The sequence below is a fragment of the Manihot esculenta genome, chromosome 11 (assembly GCF_001659605.2).
Source record: "Manihot esculenta cultivar AM560-2 chromosome 11, M.esculenta_v8, whole genome shotgun sequence".
In the NCBI taxonomy this organism is placed as follows: domain Eukaryota; kingdom Viridiplantae; phylum Streptophyta; class Magnoliopsida; order Malpighiales; family Euphorbiaceae; genus Manihot; species Manihot esculenta.
Genome location: NC_035171.2, coordinates 20743515 through 20761609, shown reverse-complemented (window position 1 = coordinate 20761609; position 18095 = coordinate 20743515). Strand labels below are relative to the sequence as shown.

At 30.7% G+C, this 18095-nt stretch overlaps 2 protein-coding genes and 1 pseudogene across 3 annotated transcripts; 1 reads left to right on the top strand and 2 right to left on the bottom strand.

The window, feature by feature from the left end:
• Positions 1-499: 499 nt before the first annotated feature.
• LOC110625519 (protein CHAPERONE-LIKE PROTEIN OF POR1, chloroplastic) lies at positions 500-4056 on the top strand. Its single transcript, XM_021771143.2, has 3 exons — positions 500-914; positions 1818-2178; positions 3695-4056. The coding sequence occupies exons 1-3, from the start codon at positions 576-578 to the stop codon at positions 3868-3870; spliced, it is 876 nt and encodes a 291-aa protein (XP_021626835.1). The 5' UTR covers positions 500-575; the 3' UTR covers positions 3871-4056.
• A 955-nt stretch (positions 4057-5011) lies between these two features.
• Positions 5012-6127, bottom strand: LOC122725022 (annotated as a pseudogene).
• Positions 6128-10132: 4005 nt separating this feature from the next.
• On the bottom strand, positions 10133-16140 carry LOC110626431 (probable protein phosphatase 2C 60). Of its 2 annotated transcripts, none has more exons than XM_021772331.2 (5): positions 15725-16140; positions 14640-15057; positions 13766-14133; positions 11619-11855; positions 10133-10630 (listed from the first exon to the last, which is right to left on the bottom strand). In XM_021772331.2, exons 2-5 carry the CDS (start codon positions 14956-14958, stop codon positions 10361-10363), a joined length of 1194 nt encoding a protein of 397 aa, XP_021628023.1. In that variant the 5' UTR covers positions 14959-15057; positions 15725-16140; the 3' UTR covers positions 10133-10360. The 2 variants fall into 2 exon arrangements, with proteins under 2 accessions (XP_021628023.1, XP_021628024.1); XM_021772332.2 differs by lacking the exon at positions 15725-16140 and adding an exon at positions 15363-15417.
• Between the last annotated feature and the right edge of the window lie 1955 nt (positions 16141-18095).

Genomic DNA, 18095 nt, shown 5'->3' with positions numbered 1-18095 from the left:
AAGTATAAATATATTTTTATACAGTTAATATAATAAAATTTTATTAAATTAATAATATTTTTAAATATATAAAAATATTAACATTATTATTATTATTATTCTTTACCTCTTTATGAATAATAGAATCAATTTAAATAATAATAATGTTAATAATTTTTATATATTTAAAAAATGTTATTATTTTTTATTAATTTGATAATTTTTTATAAAATAATTACTTTACAAAAATATATATTATGTAAAATTATTTTTATTGTCCGTTGATATGATTGATTATGAAAACTTAATTTATTTTAAAAATTTTAAATAAAATATAAAATTTCTGTAAAACATGTATAGTTTATGAAATAAAATAATTGTTATTTTGATTTCAACGTTGTAAAAATCTCTCAAATATAATTATGTATTTAGTAATTAAATAAATAAAATATATTTAAAAAATAAAATTAAAACTACAATGCAGAAACATTTCTCTGATTAAAAAGAAAATCTATGGGGTTCAACCGTGGCTCGACCATTTCCCTGTATAGACACTAGAGGAACCAAACCATCCTCCACATTTTTGGTCCACAAAAATGGCTGCGGCCACTCTCTCCATCCGCCCCAACCGCTTCTCTCCTGGTTCACCCTTCTCCCGGCCACCGGTCCATCTCCCAACCTCCACGGCAACCACTACACAAATAAAGTCCTCCAAACCTTGGAGGACCATAATCGTCCCATCTTTTCGCCGCCCCTTACGTGCGGGTGGCGCGCGAGCCGGTTCCCGAGCCGATGACTCTGCGCCGTTTGAGATGTCGGTCGAGAACGCTCTCAAGCTTCTCGGGGTCTCCGAAAGTGCGTCTTTCGACGACATACTTCGCGCCAAAAAAGCCGTTATTGCTACGTGCAAGGATAACAAGGAAGCGATTGCGCAGGTTATTTCAGTGTTTTCTTGGGTCCTAGGAATATTTAATTCTGTGCACTAAAAAAAAAAAATCAGTTTTGCTTATTTCAGTTAATTTTGAAGTCATGGCTTTAACTCTAACGTTTCAATTTTATTTACTTGCTTTAAATGAATTTTCAAAGATTATTATGCGGTTATTATAGTTAGACTGAGGGCTAGGCTTAGAAAATGATAGAAACTTTGATTCTGTGTTTGGTCAAAACTGGAATAATCTTGTGATATTGTGTCTAATTCATTGATTTTGAGTAGGTAATTAATTGAATTTTGTATTGTGTTTAATGTTTGGATTTATTTGTGAGGCTAACATGCTAGTTAAGCTGGTAAAGTTGCTGTGTCACTATGCCTAATCAACTTTGAATATATTGTGCTAATAGTTAGAACCGTCTATCTAGTTTGTTTTGTTGAATGATTCATGGAGTTCTATTGTAGTGGATTAGTGGGGAATTGAAATTCCAGCTTCAACTAGTCACTACGTATGAGTTCCTTTGTCAGATTTAATGTGCCACTGACTTATGATTTTATATTGTTTATTGAATATTGAACGGGTCTTCTATGGAATTTAATGTGTCATTGGATTGATGTGTGTTGTTATCTGGTGGCATGGAGCTTATGAAATGAAAAAAATCCGTAAGTTATAAGAAAATTGTCCATTTTACCGTCTTATGGTCAATGCTTGTGCTTATATCACCCAACTGAGTATGGTTATGCATGCCATAAAAATAGTGTTGATTCAAGATGTCCCTTTTAGTGATAGTTTCACTGAAGTTGTGTTTTTCTATTTTCATTAGCATTTATTGTCTCAGGAGAAAGTTAACAATAATAATAATATTTCGATTGATTTTTATTTCTAATCAATATTATAGTTTCGGTTTAGGTTGAGGCTGCATATGATATGTTGCTCATGCGAAGCTTAACTCAACGTCGAGCTGGAAAGGTTGCAAATAGTGGCATCCGGTATGCTGATGTCAAGTCAGTAAGTGGCCCTGGGTTGGGATCATTACCTCAGTGGCTGCAGACAACTATGAAAAATACACCCATTTCATCGGAAACACCATCAGCTGGTGATTTTGGAATACAAGCAGGAGCATATGGAGCTTTGATGGTTTTAACCTACGTAAATGGAACTACCACCTCATCTGTGGCATCTTATGCTGGGGCTGATGTTCCTGGGCTAATATTGGCTACAAGTTTTGGTGCTTCCTTGTACTTCATGACCAGGAAGAATGTGAAGTTAGGTAATGGTCTCCCTTCCTATGGTTTTTAATGAATTTTGAATAATTTTCCTACAGAAGTTTCAAATCTCTTGAATAGCTTACATGGTTCTGAATGATGGCACATAAATGAATTTTGAATAATTTTCCTACAGAAGTTTCAAATCTCTTGAATAGCTTACGTGGTTCTGAATGATGGCACGTAATTATGTTGATTGCTTAATGTTTTAGGCATATAAGAAGGAACAATTAGCTTGGTCTTTCTCATGTTGATCAGAAAAAGGGGAAAACGGTTCAAGTTGCTATCAACATTATGCAATTGTTGAACCTTAGTTAATTGGCTGAAAAAAGCCCAATCTATATGTCATTTTGTATTTTAATTCCAACGTTTAAATTTTAGATAAATTAGTTCAACGTTTGTATTTAGGTATAATTTTGGCCAATTTTCAAAATTAAAATTAAAGATAAGTGGTCCAATTATCAAATATGCTGTTTACCCCTTCAACAGTGATAAATTTTGTTTTACATCAATAATTATGAATATTTTATAACAGACATATTATTAATATAAAATAGCAACATATACAAAATAATTAAGAATAATATATCTGTTACAAATTCTTCTTAATTATTGCATCAAAACTAAATCCATCTACTATTGAAGCTGTAAACTACATATTTAACACTTAAATTACCATTGTCTTTAGAATTAAATATATCAATTAGCTACGGTTAAATATGTATTAATATTATTTTCGTATGTGGAATTAGTTTGTATCTAAAAAATAATAACATATTACATTTGGTATGTCACTTGAACTCAAATTTTGATTTTTGAAAACTGTCCAACATTACACCCAAATACAAATGTTGGGCCATCTTCAGTCAATTGACCTAGTTAATTTAAGGTGAAATTGAATAGCTTGCTTCCTGCTATTTCTGCAGGCTATGCTTGGAAACACGCAAACTGCAAAATTGATTTCTTTTCTCATAAATTGGGGAAATGCTTCTTGCTGTAATAGTGTTATTTGGCATTCTCTTGTTATTAGGAGTGTAATACCCTCTCTTATTCAGTCCGTCAATGGTTTTTGCCACGTATCAGGATTGACATCTTTCCCTGATCTTGGAGGCCTTCTTTACCTCCTTTCCTGATGCTTGTTGCTGAGGAAGAGAAGGTGGTCTAAAATGGTGTTTCCTTATAAATAGCATCTGCTAACAACAATAATGGATCTAGTTGAAACCTAATGTGGTTTGACTTTGTCTGAAGTGTGAATCCCCACTTATTATTTCCCCTTTTTTGTTGTAGTAATTTAGGCAAGGGTGATATTCGACATAGTTGAAACCTAACATAGCTTGATCTCCTATGAAAAATATAATTCCTTCAACTGTAGTTAACAATTTAATGAAAAAGGGCATAAGGAATGCTAACTCGGAAGGCTACATGGTCTGCATAAATTGAGGAAATTTCAATTTCTGTGGAAGTTCAGATTGAATCAGAGAATTACGAATCATCTAATACGATGTGCTTTCATGGCTGCAGGGAAAGCCACTGTAATAACTTTAGGAGGACTCGTGGCTGGAGCTGTGGTGGGGTCCGCAGTTGAGAATTGGTTGCAGGTGGACATTGTGCCATTTTTTGGTATACATTCCCCTGCCGCTGTAGTTAGTGAATTCATTATCTTCTCTCAATTCTTGGTTTCCCTCTTTCTAAGGTAGGGTTAAGAGGAGTTCGTAATTGTAACTGAAATAGATTCATTTGCATGATCATAGCCAAGCTTTTTTCTATTAGGATGTGTATCATTGCATGTTGTACAAAACCACTAATAGAATGTGCTGAAACTTGAATATATCTGAATTGTGTTTGAGAATTACAATAAGCATGTACTAGATTTTTTTGTTGCATGGGTTGATAATTTTGTTCTCGGAGAAATTTACCCAATTACCCTTCTTGGCTTATCTTCTTTGGAAAAACATTCAAATTCATAAATTTAAAATCCAGGCATAAGATTGTAACAGGAAGAACCTTCAGCAGTTTCTGGTGGCATTTCTGCTATGTTCTCTGTCTGTTATTTCCTATTTGAGTTGCAATATTCTGCAAGTCTTTTAGTGAATACTTAAGTGTATAAAAATTGTAACAATTAAATATAAATTAGTTATATTATAAAAATTGGAACAATTAAAAATAAATTAGTTATATTATTATTATTTAGTGAAAAAATTTATCATGCGAAGTTTTATAAATTGATAAAATCAAATAAAAATAATTTTACTATTTTATGAAAATTTAGAATATAATAAGTAAAATTTAAAAGCGGAACTATTTCTACATTTTTTACAATAGCATGATTAATGAATTAATTGCTATAATTTTTATAAGTTTAGTATTCAGTAGTTTATAGTCTAATACGCTGCCAATTACACTTTAAATTTTAAAAATTATACTCTAAATTTTTTAAATCAATTTATAAAGTAATTAATGAAGTAATGAAAATAAACTATTGAATACTTGAACGATTACCTTAATTTTAAAATTAAAATTACTAAAAAAAAAAGCTCTCATCTATTCAACACTGCAGTATAAATAATTACAAGGATTGCCTACTTGAATTTCCCATATCTGCATTTCTTGTTGATAACAAAAATGCAAATCAGGAAATTTTCATGTCTTCGCAGCAAAATTGTGGGCAACATAACACCCATTCACAATAAAACAATTAGTAGTCCATGCTAAATAAAATTTTTTTAAAAAAATCCTACAATATAAATTAATATGTCTCGGCAAGCTGCTTCGACATCATATAATATACAAGCAATCCATTATAGACCGGATACTTGAAGCTTGTTCAAGCTTCTCCTGTCACCTGCTGCCAATTTCTTCTACCTGAGCACCTTCTATGTATGATTTGTTATCTATTTTCTCAGCATTCTCACCGCAGTTCACAAGATCATTGTACATTTTCATAGAAGCCTTGGAGAAATCTGTCAAGGACTCCAAAACTCCGAAAATCCTGTCTGAAATCCACTTAATGTCATCCTCTGTGTTTCTTGCATGCAGTGGTGGTGTTTTTCCTTTTCTATGTCTAACCTCTTCCTAAACATGTCCAGCTGATCTTTCTTCTCGGTAAAGTGATCGTCGCAGTGCTCTGCTTCCTGATTGGTTTTGTACTCTATAAGCTTGGATTCAATAAACCTAGTCTCAGCCTTTTGCAATGCCAGAGTTCTTCTGTCAACTTCTTTTGCTAGATTGTCAACTTTCCTCTTTTGTTGTTGTTCCTACCCTTGCTGAGTCCACAAAGCCCTTACATCTTTTGAAAAGCTTTTCAACGCATATGATTCTAGCTTACCTGGTAAGTTCTCCATCGAAGATAAAAAATTATGGCAGATCGTAAGTAATGGGGGACCCGCGGCTCGATAGGTTGCTGCTGAACTCCTGCCTCTCGAGTAGAATTCAACTTCTGGGACTACGAACTTGTTTAGCCAACCATGGAGAGCTTCAACATATGCTTTTTGTGCTGCAACATATTCGGTAAAGCAGGTGCGCCAATTGTGAATCTCAGCCTCAAGTTGAAATGTTGGGAGCCGGTGAGAGGCATTGCAGAATTTTCCATATGTAGCGCAGGCAAAGGATTTTACTTCATAAAGAATCTGGTTTTGGGTTTCATGGGATTCCAACATGATCTTCCAGGTGTGAGTTAGACTGCACATTTTATTTAAAGATTAAAAATGAACAAAACCGGGAAAAAAACAGAATCAAAATGAACATGATTGCTATTCATATCTGAGGGTAACGAACCCTTTTAAGAGTTCTATCATTTGAGGTTGCAGTTCTTCATCTCTTAGCTTTTTCAATTCTCTTTGAGATTGACTCGGTACTTCATATTGCAACCAAGATCCTAGCATATAGATCTTTTACTGCAGCTCTAGTCTTGTCTGCGGCAAGCTCATCATCTCGTCGAACATTCTGGTTTGTCATAAAAAAGAAAAATATTTTGTTAATTGAATGAAACTTTAAGAAATATTTGACACGACACAATATTTACTCAAAATATATGTCATAAACTGTTACCGTACGATAAAATCTCGTGACAAAACCGTAATAAGTTAGACAAAACCGTAATAAGTTATAATATTTGATCATGAAAATCTCATCCATAAAAAAAAAAACTCGAACATCATATTGATCAACACTTAAAATGATAGAATATTTGCCTTTTTTGAGTCAGTCAGATCCTTCATGGTATAAAGTTACCATTTAAAAATATAATTCAATAGATACCCAATATGCGTATGTTAGTATAATCTCTTATCCATTATATTATATTAATCAAATTTTCATCTCTTATCTACTATTTGATATCAATCAAATTTTTAAGAAATTCACTAATTAACTCTATCTTATCAAACTATATATATATATAGTTAAAATTCAATATTTTTACACACTTATTTTAAATTAAAATTACTTTTTTACACTTCCTTTTATGATAAATTACTGATTTAAGAATATTTTAAATTTTTTATATTACTTAACGATTAAAATTAATAAATTTTTTAAAATATTAATTATATTTTAATATTTTTTAAAATTAAAAAATTAATTAATGAGTTTCCGTATAAAATTAAAGAATAATTTTCTCTTCCAAATTTACTAGTTGAACATGAAAATTAAGGTTAGGGAGATCAGATGGTTGATAAGTTTACAATTGAATGTGAATGGCATTGGGAAGTCATCCAGGTGCTATCGGATTTAACTTCCTGCTTCCGTTATTTTCTCTCAACTTGCGATATAATCTACCTGTCCAGACCGGATAAAATGCAAGTACATTGTAAGAACAAAAAAAAAGATTACAAGGAAAAAGTCTAAATTAGCCTCTAAATCTTTTATCGAAGTTTAAATAAGTTCAATTTAAACTTTTTTTTTTCAGTTAAGGAAAACTTTCAACTTTAAATTTCAATTCAAATAAATCGTTACCTAAAAAAATATTATTTTCTAATAATAAAACATTATATTTTCTAATTTTAAAAATTGTTTACTTGTTCTTCCTCTTGTATTTTTTGCATTTTTAAATTTTTTAATTAAAAATACTTAATTATTTATATTTCAAACTTAAAAACATATTGAGAAAAGAATTATATTTTTTTTCAAGTTTTTTAATTTTAAAAAATATATTAAAATATTTTTAAGATTTGAAAAAAATTATTAATTAATTGTTTTATTAATTTTAATTTGTAATTATTTATTATTTAATATTTGTAATATAGAAAAATTCACTAGTTCCTCAATTTTAAAAAATATATTAAAAGGTTTCTAAATTTTTTAAAAAAATCTATTAATTTTTCCTTTCATATAAAAGATATTTTAATTTTTTTCTTCAATATTTAATAGTTAAAATTAATAAAAAAAATTAATTAATAAACTTTTTAAATCTAAAAAAATTTTAATATATTTTTTAAAATTAAAAGATTAATTAATAAATATTTTTTAAAAAATATTATTATATGAAGTAAAGGTTCAGAGTTTTATTTGAATAAAAAGATAGAATTAGATTTGTTTTGCAATTTGATGAAAAATTTAAGGGCTAATTTGGATTCTTCGCTATTTACAAAGTCGTACATGCTTGTTGAAGATATAATCTCAAATCACCCAGAAATCACCAGTTTGATTAGCAATTTTTCTTTTTATACATACAAGACTCCTCTCTAACCACTATGAGAGAGGTCCATACTTTATTAAAAGTGATCAAATTGGTATCTATTGTGGGATTTGCTTTTGTAGAATGTGAAATGAATTATGCTATTTTGTATAACACTTTTCAGTACCCTCAAGCTTTTTGACATAAGATATTAAGGCAATAATGACAGTTATTTCAGAGATTGTATCACAATTTCAGCAGGTAATCTTCAAATATATAATTCAAGAGGTCAAGGAAAATTTTTCAATAGACCTGATTCGTTATAGAGTCAAAACACATCAAAATAGACTTTGTGTAATTTTTTCAAATTTACATGTGTTTTGAATTCATGATGGTTTTGAGTCTAGGTAAATTTTTTCATAAACTAATATTTTTTTAAGAACATTTGTGATTTTATTATTTTATTAAATAAATCATAATAGAAGGAGGCAAATTAACATACCAAACTTTCAAACTAACTCGAAATGGATATCCATTGCTAATAAATGGACAATCACATTCGCAGATATATAGCTAAAACAACATTTAGCATCAACGATCTCACTTAAAAGAAATTTACAATCACTAACAATCAAGCGAAAAAGGATAATCTAACAGTAAATTCTGATAAATTAATTGTTTGAACAATTAAAAGGTATTCGATTCGATCAGAATCTGCTGCCAACTCTCACTCTTTATCCAATTTAAAATTTCAATAATACCTATAACTTTTGCGTTTTTTGCTGAGAAGAAACTTGAATAACGTCAGCCTTTAGTCGCAAGAAACTTGAATAACGTCAGCCTTTAGTCGCCACAAACTCCTCATACGAGTTATGTAGAACAGTACCTAAACCCACAAAACATCCATATTGACTTTCATCCATCCTTCCGATGATCGTTGCCATGAACGCAGGTGGTTTAAATTTGGTGCAGCAGCAGTAGCTAAGGAAGAAGCAGTAGCAATCAAATTTTATAGAAATTGTAAAGTCATATAGAAAATTTAAGAGAAAGGTCGCTCTTTATATTTCTACACAATAGAATTCCTATTAGTTCACAATTATATGGCTCATCAATTATCTTTCTCTTTAGTGTTAGTGTTAGTTGTGAAGATTTGCTATGACTTATAGCCTTATAATGCAAATTATTTAGAGGGAGAGGAGCTGATACCTAATCGTTTGCCTTGAAAATATGCAAATAGCGTCCCGTTGTTGTGTGTGGTTCGGTAACTTGTAAGCAGGGGTAGAAATAGGGATGGCGGCACCGATTTCAGAAAAAATATATATATATATTTAATAAAAATTAAAATTTTCGCATTGCGCTTTGGCTATTGGTTTAAAAAAATTGTCTGCACACCAAATTTTTTTCATAATGTATAATTTTGAACATTTTTAAAAAAAAAATTTGCACATTTAATTTATATTGTATTTTAAACCATGTTTATTTTATATTGTTCATCTAATTTTTTTATAATAATTTATTATAATTATTAAATATAAGTATTTTTATTTTTTTAGTTGTGATCGCTCCAAGTATATATAAATTTTGATTCCGACACTGATTGAAAGCAAGGATGAAATGCTTTTCAAAGTTCTAATTTTGTTAAACGCTTTACTTCTTTCATATTTTCTATAATATTTCAACTGCGGAATTTTAAATAGATTATTATTTATTCCCTAATTTACTATTATTAACATTTTCATTCCTCTATTATTTAAAATTTTATATTAAAACATTGTTTTTAGAACGACATTTTAAGTATGTTTTAAGTATTAGTCGTTCAATAAATAAAGAGACGAAATCAAAATCCATTGATATCTTAAAGACATTTTGAAAATACATGATCACTTTTATATGCTTTTCGGAAATTCACCCATGTAATTGTGGGCTGTCCGGTTAGAGAGTTTGTGTGATCATTTGGAAGCATCAAAGGAAATTGTCCATCAAAAAGTTAAATCTAAGCATGAAACAATCATCTTCTTCAACCTAAAAACAAAAACTGAAATTTCTAAGAAACATGTACAGTAGAAGTTTCAACCAAAGCAACTGCAACACTATCAATAGAGTTCATCAGATCAGAATACCCTCCACAAGAACAACATTACCTATCGACCGTCGTTCCTCGGACGTTGTTTCCCAAATACTGCTGCTTCCAGAATACCATGTCTACATGACAACTCTGTAAGAATCTGTCGTCCCACACAACTACAGTTGAAACTTTTCTCCATGTTAGCTCTGATTATTAAAATTAAGTCAAGAGTAACTTAATTTGCCCGGTTGTACAATTTGCAACAATCAAAGACACCAAGTAAGGCAAAAAAAGAAAAAAAAAATTCCTAAAAATAACTATAATAATTGTCACCTTATAGTTATCCGGTTCTAGTGTTTGCACAGAAGCTAAATGCAAGTATCAGTTCTCAGTTAAAAGTTACAGTGTACATTAAAGAATTGAAGGGTGGCTCCTCTCTCACTTCTGGAAGCTACCTGGTATTCACATGAGAATAATACAAGAGATAAAAGTAGGAGATACAGCTTCATCAGGTACCGCCAGCTTCTGTTGGCGTAGCACATGGAGCCAGTGTTTTAGGAGGCAGACTGATTCCACCCCCTCTAACGGATATATTCGAGCCCTTGACTGAACTAGCTCTGCTTACAAGATCTGAGTCAAGAAACACAACAATCACAGTAATATCGTCATGGAAATGTCGTCTGACACCACGATCAATCTTCTTCAAGTCTGAATACCTCATCTCTCTCTTCTTTGCTGCTTCTTGCAGAGCAGCTTTCACCAGTCTCCTCGCACTTCCCTGCATGAAGGTTAGAACAAACAAGTGAACACAAACATGCCCTTCTTTCCCATTCAAAGTACGGGAACTGTAAAGCAGGGGTTTGAACTTCGAAACATTGCCCATGGGTTAAGGATGGAACAAGCAGAAAAACATACCAATGAGGCTGTAGATGAAAAACATTGTACTCTCAACAAGCGGGGATATCTAAATAAGAAACCTATGGTCCACTAAGATACATTTCAAATTCTATATTCTAGCCCTTGAGTTTTACAGATATCAATAATTTGCCTATTGTTAGCTCAAGGTGAATACAAAGTGGGTCCACAACCATGTTGATTGGTCCAAAACATGTTTTGAGCAGTACAGCAGAGTATTAGATTTACTATAATCTAATATTTATTATAATGCCAACAATCTGGGTGAAATTTTAACAAATCTAGCAATAAGGATCTTATTGTAAGTGAAACACAACAAAAGTATATGGTTACAAACTGAAGTTTAGTGACCGTGTTGAAAATCAGCAACAAACAAGTTCAAAGACTATGGATGAATATGAAACAAAGCATATGGAAAATAGGACAAACCAAGACTTGTTGGTTAATTTTCCTACTAGAAAAAAATACCTGCCTGTTCACTCTCTGTGAGAACATGGTCGTCATTAAAAAATGAAATATGAAGTAGATGATAAACAAATTGCATAAAAATACAAAAGACCGACTTCTCTGCCTGAAACATTGCAACTGTAATCATTGTCTAAATAATTGCTGGGCCCAAACAGAAAGCTTTGTTCAATGAGGACAATGGTGATGATATAACAATATGATACAAACATAACAGACAAATTTAATGATCAACCATTTAATGACATTATACATTCCTAATTCCAACATCAGGTAGCAAAAAGTTTTAGAACTAGCTTCTGTACTTCCTAAACTAATAAAGTTTTATAAAGAGAAAAATCTTCAAAAAATAAACTATGTTAGTGCTGAGACAAAAATTATCTTACACTGCGTGGATGATTTTGTACTATATCAACTGCTTCTTGATTGCTAAGATGCTCCCAAAGGCCATCAGATGCAAATATAATAAATTGATCGTGTGGCTGCAGCTGGTGCACCGAGATTGATGGTTCTGCACTTAAAATTGGCTTTTTGAAAGGTTCACGAAGTCGGAACTTGGCATATAAGGGCTCCCTGTTGAATTCAGCCTTTTTCAAATACACATCACCAATAGATCTGGAGACCTGAAAGGTGAATAGATCTCAATCATTAGTGAAAATTCAAAGGTGAGATGCAATGGGCCAAACTGAACATCAAATAGTAATAGTTTAATAATCTTAAATGGAGCAAAGTTGCTTAATTTGTGTAACATTGCATCTCAATCCCCTTTCACATAGCACACTTGTCGATAAATTTCTTATTGTAATTAACTTTTATGTCCAATAATGCTTGTCTTTTATTGCACTAGAGAGAGAGCGTGTCTAAACAATGTTCCTTATTATTAAAGTTCAAACATGGTTTTAAATCGCGGTCACGAGTAAAACAAACAGGCTTGTAACATCTATAACGTAACGGTAACGGTTTGGCACTATGCAAAATTTTCAAAAAAATTTGCAAAATTCATAAATGAAATGATATTGATTAGATTTAATTCAAAATAATGTATACAAATGCATAATAAACATAAATATATAAAATATAAATTATTTAACTTAAGTTAAACATCATATAGTTTAAAATAAGAAAAACCAACATAATCTTTATAGATGAGTAAACTAATAGCTCAAAGTACAATTTTAACTCAAAACTAACACTTTAATCCACAAAAAAATTAAAAAAAAGGGAAAAAATAGCAACTAAAAACTAAAATAGATAAAATTTAACGAACTTTTTTGAAGAAATAAGCTTGAAAATAGAGTAGTTTACGATGGATTTAAACTTATATGAGAAATATGCAGAGAAGATTAAAATTTAAAAGAGAAAGGGAAAAAAAAACTTAAAAATATGGCCTTTCAAGCTGTTTGAGCTGCTAAAAAGTGTAGAAACTAATGAAAATGAGAATAAGGGCCAAAAAAGGAAGGATATAAAAGAATTTTAACTACAAATAACGGCCATTACCAGGTCGTTACCCGTTACGTAACGATCGTTACCGTTATGGCCGTTATGGCTGCAAATCAAGGGGGGCTGTTGTATAACGGGTAACGCCCCTCCAAAACTCATTACATAACGGTTGTCCGTTATTTAAAACCATGAATTCAAATGATAGAAGAGAAAGAAGAAAATAACATGAGAATTCGGTTATGAGAGCTTACATCCACGAACAAAATCTCAAAGGGCTATATCTTTATTGAATTGGCTCTATGACTAATGCTTCCCTATTTATAAATAGAAGATCTAAGACATATATGGTATGATACCATAAATTAAGGAATTTTCCAACTATATTAGGAATGTATCAAACCTCTCTATTTTTGGAATATACAAACATATATTATTGTCTATTTAGAAATACAAATCCTATATTAAATAGGAATAACTTTCCATAATACTCCCCCTTAATTGCAAGATGGAATCTCATCAATTCTGACACTTATTAATATGCAAGATAAACTAACTAATTATTACAAACTTACATTTTATCGAGCAATTTGAAATCATAATTAAGCTAACATCAAAAGGTCCCACATTCATCTATCAGCCAAGCAAATAGCTACTAGAATTCATAAGTATCCTGTTTATGACCTTAGGGAGAAAAGAAAAGCATGGCAGTAACATATTGGTAATGACCTGTTTCCATGAATCCATGAAGAAAATGAAAGTTTACCTTGATTTCTTATAAAACGTATAGAGTGCTCTAATCTGATACGCCAACATTAAATGAGTTTACTCAAATGTATCCCTCTTCAATGACATGTACATTTTTTCAGAAAATTAACAGAAATTCCTACTATCACAATCTCTATTCAACTCAGCTCAATCAAGCCTTAATCCCCATTCCAACCTGCCATCTCTTGAGGATGGCAATAAAATAACTACAAGCAGCCATGACAATTTCCAACTCCTTTCTAAATGAAAAGAAATGATGATGATGATGACGATGACAACAATAAAGAGTCACAAGGAACAACCAGTTTTTGCACGGTGAACAACTTACCTGTATGAGGCCTTTTACACGCCATACATTATGTTTTAAAACTACAATATGCGAGTCATCCGGATGCAGAGATTGCAGCTCCTGTCTCACAGACTCTATACAAGCATTGTGCTCAGATGAGAGCTGAATGGACAAAACGTCCCCTGTTGCCTTCACAGCTCTACCCAATACAGCACGGGAATCACCAAGGTTGGCAATGTAAAGGATTCCACCAGTGATAACACCAACCAGACAACATGATCCAACAGCTGCAATTTGTGGTTTCATAGGCCATTGCTTAGTGACAAGAGAAAGAAAACCCTCTTCTGTTGCTTGATATGCCTTCTTAATCACATCCACTGACATTGACTGTTGCTCTGTACTAAATCCTAGAGGTAAGCATTAAAATAGAAAATTTTTTAGTGCATAGAAATGATCTTAACGCTCAAAATCCAGCTACAAAATTTTTTACTTGTCAAATTAATCACTGAATTTTAAGGATCAAAATTTAACCTTCAAGAAAACCTCCATTTCCTTTCCTGCAGTCATCGATAGATATCAATCTTTACTCTATATTGACTCAGTGCCAATCTTTTATCATTCAAGAGGGCTAATTATGTATGTATATATATATATATATATAAAGAGAGAGAGAGAGAGAGAGAGAGAGAGACACCCCCTAAAGGTAAAAATATATACACTCCCTATTCCACAATAGCAGCTAACAGAAGCCATCTACATCATCCTTTATTTTCAATGTATCTAAAGCCTGCACTGTCATATTACACCGCTTTTATTTATTTAAAATTAAATCTTGGCTTCTTCAGCGAGTGTAAGAAGGGTAATAAAAACCAGGAACCACATGAAAAAAGAGAAATCTGTTTAAGTCACTTACTCTTGAGATGCTGAAAGAGATGATCATTGATATAACGCGAAGTCTCAGGTCCCCCGTGTCCATCGTAAACTCCAACAAAGGTACCATATGGGCCAGACTCATGTAAGCTCAAATTGCCTGACTCAATCTGGCTCTGATCTTCAAGTAAATTGTTGGCCTGCACTACTGCCATTGAAAATTCACCATTAACATGATGCCCATGGTCCTTGTACCATAATAGCCCGTCTTGGCGACCATTGCTATCCGAACTGGTGTGCACATATGGATCAGATCTTGGCCGAAAACAGGCCCTCAAAAAGTTCATCAATCCAGATAACATCCCTCATCTCATCCAAAGAAACCTCCAAATTATCCACATTTGACAAGCACCCAAACAAACCTCTTATCCACAAACACCAGCAGTAAATTGAATCTTTCTCTACAACACAGTGAGTATGCACAACAACATCAACATCAACAAATCAGAAATAAAATTAGCAACAACACAATAAGGACTCAACAACACCTCATAACAAAATCCCACAACCCCACATTCAATCCAGGAGAAGTAAACAGAAAGGTTAGGCACCAACGTAAAGACAGTGTGAGTGTATGGAAAGGACTCCAAAAACCCATTTACCCAAGAGCCCCAATTCTGAATCTATACATCTCTACTTCTCAGCAAAAACAGCTCTGCACCATGATAAAATCAACTAAAATTTACAGAGAAATCAAAAGCTGTACCTTACAAACTCAATAGATCAATTGAAAGGTGTAAAGAAGCCGCCTTTTTCTGTTAGTTTCAGTTATGAATTGCACAGAAAACAGAAGGAATCAAGGCCAGCAATAATAAAACCACCACCGTTTCCCCTAAAAGCAGATGACTAAAGAACACAACAGCCACTAATAATGAAAAAATATCAAGACAATCACCAAAAAGGGGACCTTTGAAAAAAGAGTGGTCAAAGCCCACGTTTTCTCGCCCAATAAAAAGTTCGGTCAGCCATAGGAAAATCCAGAAGGTCTAACATTTTACATTGAATCATTAAACCCACAGTATCATGAATCACCACAATTCAACTAATTTGAACAATTTCCAAACTTACCTTGAAATTTGACCGGTTCACAAAAGACAATAACTCTTAAAGTGGAAGGAGAACTTCATGTGGGTATAAAAGCATTAGATCTGTGGATCCATCAAAACAAAAGAAGAAGAAAAATTGCAAATGGGTTTTGGCTGATTTTCGCTAGTGCTCTTGTAGATGATGAACTTGTTGCAGAAACAAAAGGGAAGTGAAAAAAGGTCTGCTTTCAGAAAAAGAGAAAGTCTTTGTTAAAAGAACGGCCCAATCCAACTTATAACTCTCAAATCTCTCGTTCGCTCTATGAGCTATGACTCTTCTTCTGTATGTTTCTCTCTCTTGTATTAGCAGACAAGCCCCATAAAATACCAACAATGGAGAGCTTGAAGCCAGCAAAGCAAAGGTCCAGGTCTGGGCTCCACGCCACTATATCTATACGGTAAATGGAGAGAGAAACAAAGCAAGAAGTTTAAGAAGGAAAAGATGTGAGTAAGAGAGTCAATGGAAGAAGTTTATTTTGGATAAATTGATATAGTGTACGGGCGATATCATGGTTGTTGCATGAAATAGGGTTCACGTGAGTCCACGTGGAATGTGACCAGCAACAAACCAAAACCCCATGTGGGCCATGGTGTTGTCTTAATTAATAATTGCACCATTGGTTGTACAACGTGTCGTGCCGTGAGAAGGTGGTATAGAAACGAAGGGTGTCTTGAGGTAACATTTATTACAATGTTACTGTGAAGACCGAATAGGGGTCAGCCTCGGTTTCAATCGTAAAAATCAACTTCCAAATTTAGGTGACGTTGGGCGTATTAACGACTTAAATAGCTGTTAGCTATGTTATTAATTATTAGTAATTACTTTTTTATAGTGATTTAAAAAAATATTTAACATAAAATAAATATGAAATTAGATATTAAATATAAAATAATAATAATAAAAATTGAATTTATAAATTTGTAAAATTAAAGAATATAAATATAATTAAGAAGAATAATTTTTCATTATTCTCTAATTAAATCATAATACTATTATAAAATATTAGTTATTAAAAAATAAATAATAAAAACTAATATTTTAACTTAACATAGTGTCCAAACAGGATTTTAGTTTCGTTTTAAAATAAAAATAATTTAATTCAGTTTTATTTTTTTTAAAATTTAATTTAATTTAATTTAATTTTAATAAAAAACTTTTAAATCTAATCAAATTGAATTAAATAATTTTATATTAAATTTAAATTATTGAATTTAAATTAATAAAATTTATAAAATAAAAAGAATTTGAGTCTATTTAAATAAATCACACAAAATCAATTCAAAATTAATTTCAAATCAAATCATATCAATGTAATTTAATTTTTTAAATAGTGAGATTTTAGTCAAATTTTATAATAAAAAAATTAATTATTTTAATTTTTTAATTAATTCAGTTTGATAATGATATAAGATAAAAATATAGACTTAAAAATAAATTATATTTTTAAAAAATAAAAAATGTATTAACATAGTAAAAGTAATAAATTTTATTTAATATTTATTATTGTCTACAATAAACTACAACTTATTACAGACAGCTTAGTCAAACTTACATGTGACATTTTGTATTAAAAAAAGTAGCTATTGTAATTTAAAAAAACTTAATATTTCATTATAATAAAAATAATTAAATCATTATTGTTATATTATTTTTTAATTATCGATATATTATACATATTTATATTTTAGAAACTAAATTATTCAAATATATAAAATTATGGAGATTAAATTGTGAATAAAAGAAAATATTTATTTTATAAAAACTAATAGGTTAATTTTAAAAAATTACAAAAATTAATCAATATTAAATTATTTTCTAGTCTAATAATAAAATAGTATTTTGATATTAATGAATTTTGCTATTGAATGCATATTAAAAATAAATATTAACAAATTAAAAGATACTTAGATTTTATAAAATTTACAAATTCATTTATATTTTAAATTACTGGATGAATACATTTTTCCCGAAGATATGCCTTAAAGGTTGAAAGAGGATAAAAAAAAATGTGTAAAACAATATTTTCTTTAATTAAATAATAAAATAATATTAAATTATATAATTAAATTATAATTAGAGATGAAATTTAATTCTAAGTTTCATCCAACACCTAAATTAAAATTATAATTTATTCAACATCTGAATTAATAAAAATAATAACAATTAAATATAAATTAATCATTTTTCTAAAAATAAAACTCCTTCGCTAATTTAATCTAAATTCTTCTAGTTGTGATTTATATTTTTATAAATAATAAAAAAATCCTCATAAGGTGAAAATAGCTTTTCAATAAAGTAAATTAAATTTAAAACATAATTAATAAAATTTAGAAGATAATCAACAATTAATAAG

Coding starts and splice junctions, on each gene's coding strand:
- LOC110625519 (XM_021771143.2), top strand. CDS start 576: ATGGCTGCGGCCACTCTCTCCATCCGCCCCAACCGCTTCTCTCCTGGT. Junction 915..1,817: donor ACAAGGAAGCGATTGCGCAG/GTTATTTCAGTG, acceptor GTTTCGGTTTAG/GTTGAGGCTGCATATGATAT. Junction 2,179..3,694: donor CAGGAAGAATGTGAAGTTAG/GTAATGGTCTCC, acceptor TCATGGCTGCAG/GGAAAGCCACTGTAATAACT.
- LOC110626431 (XM_021772331.2), bottom strand. CDS start 14,958: ATGTTATCTGGATTGATGAACTTTTTGAGGGCCTGTTTTCGGCCAAGA. Junction 11,856..13,765: donor GTGTAAAAGGCCTCATACAG/GTAAGTTGTTCA, acceptor TTCACCTTTCAG/GTCTCCAGATCTATTGGTGA. Junction 10,631..11,618: donor TACAAAATCATCCACGCAGT/GTAAGATAATTT, acceptor ACCTTCATGCAG/GGAAGTGCGAGGAGACTGGT.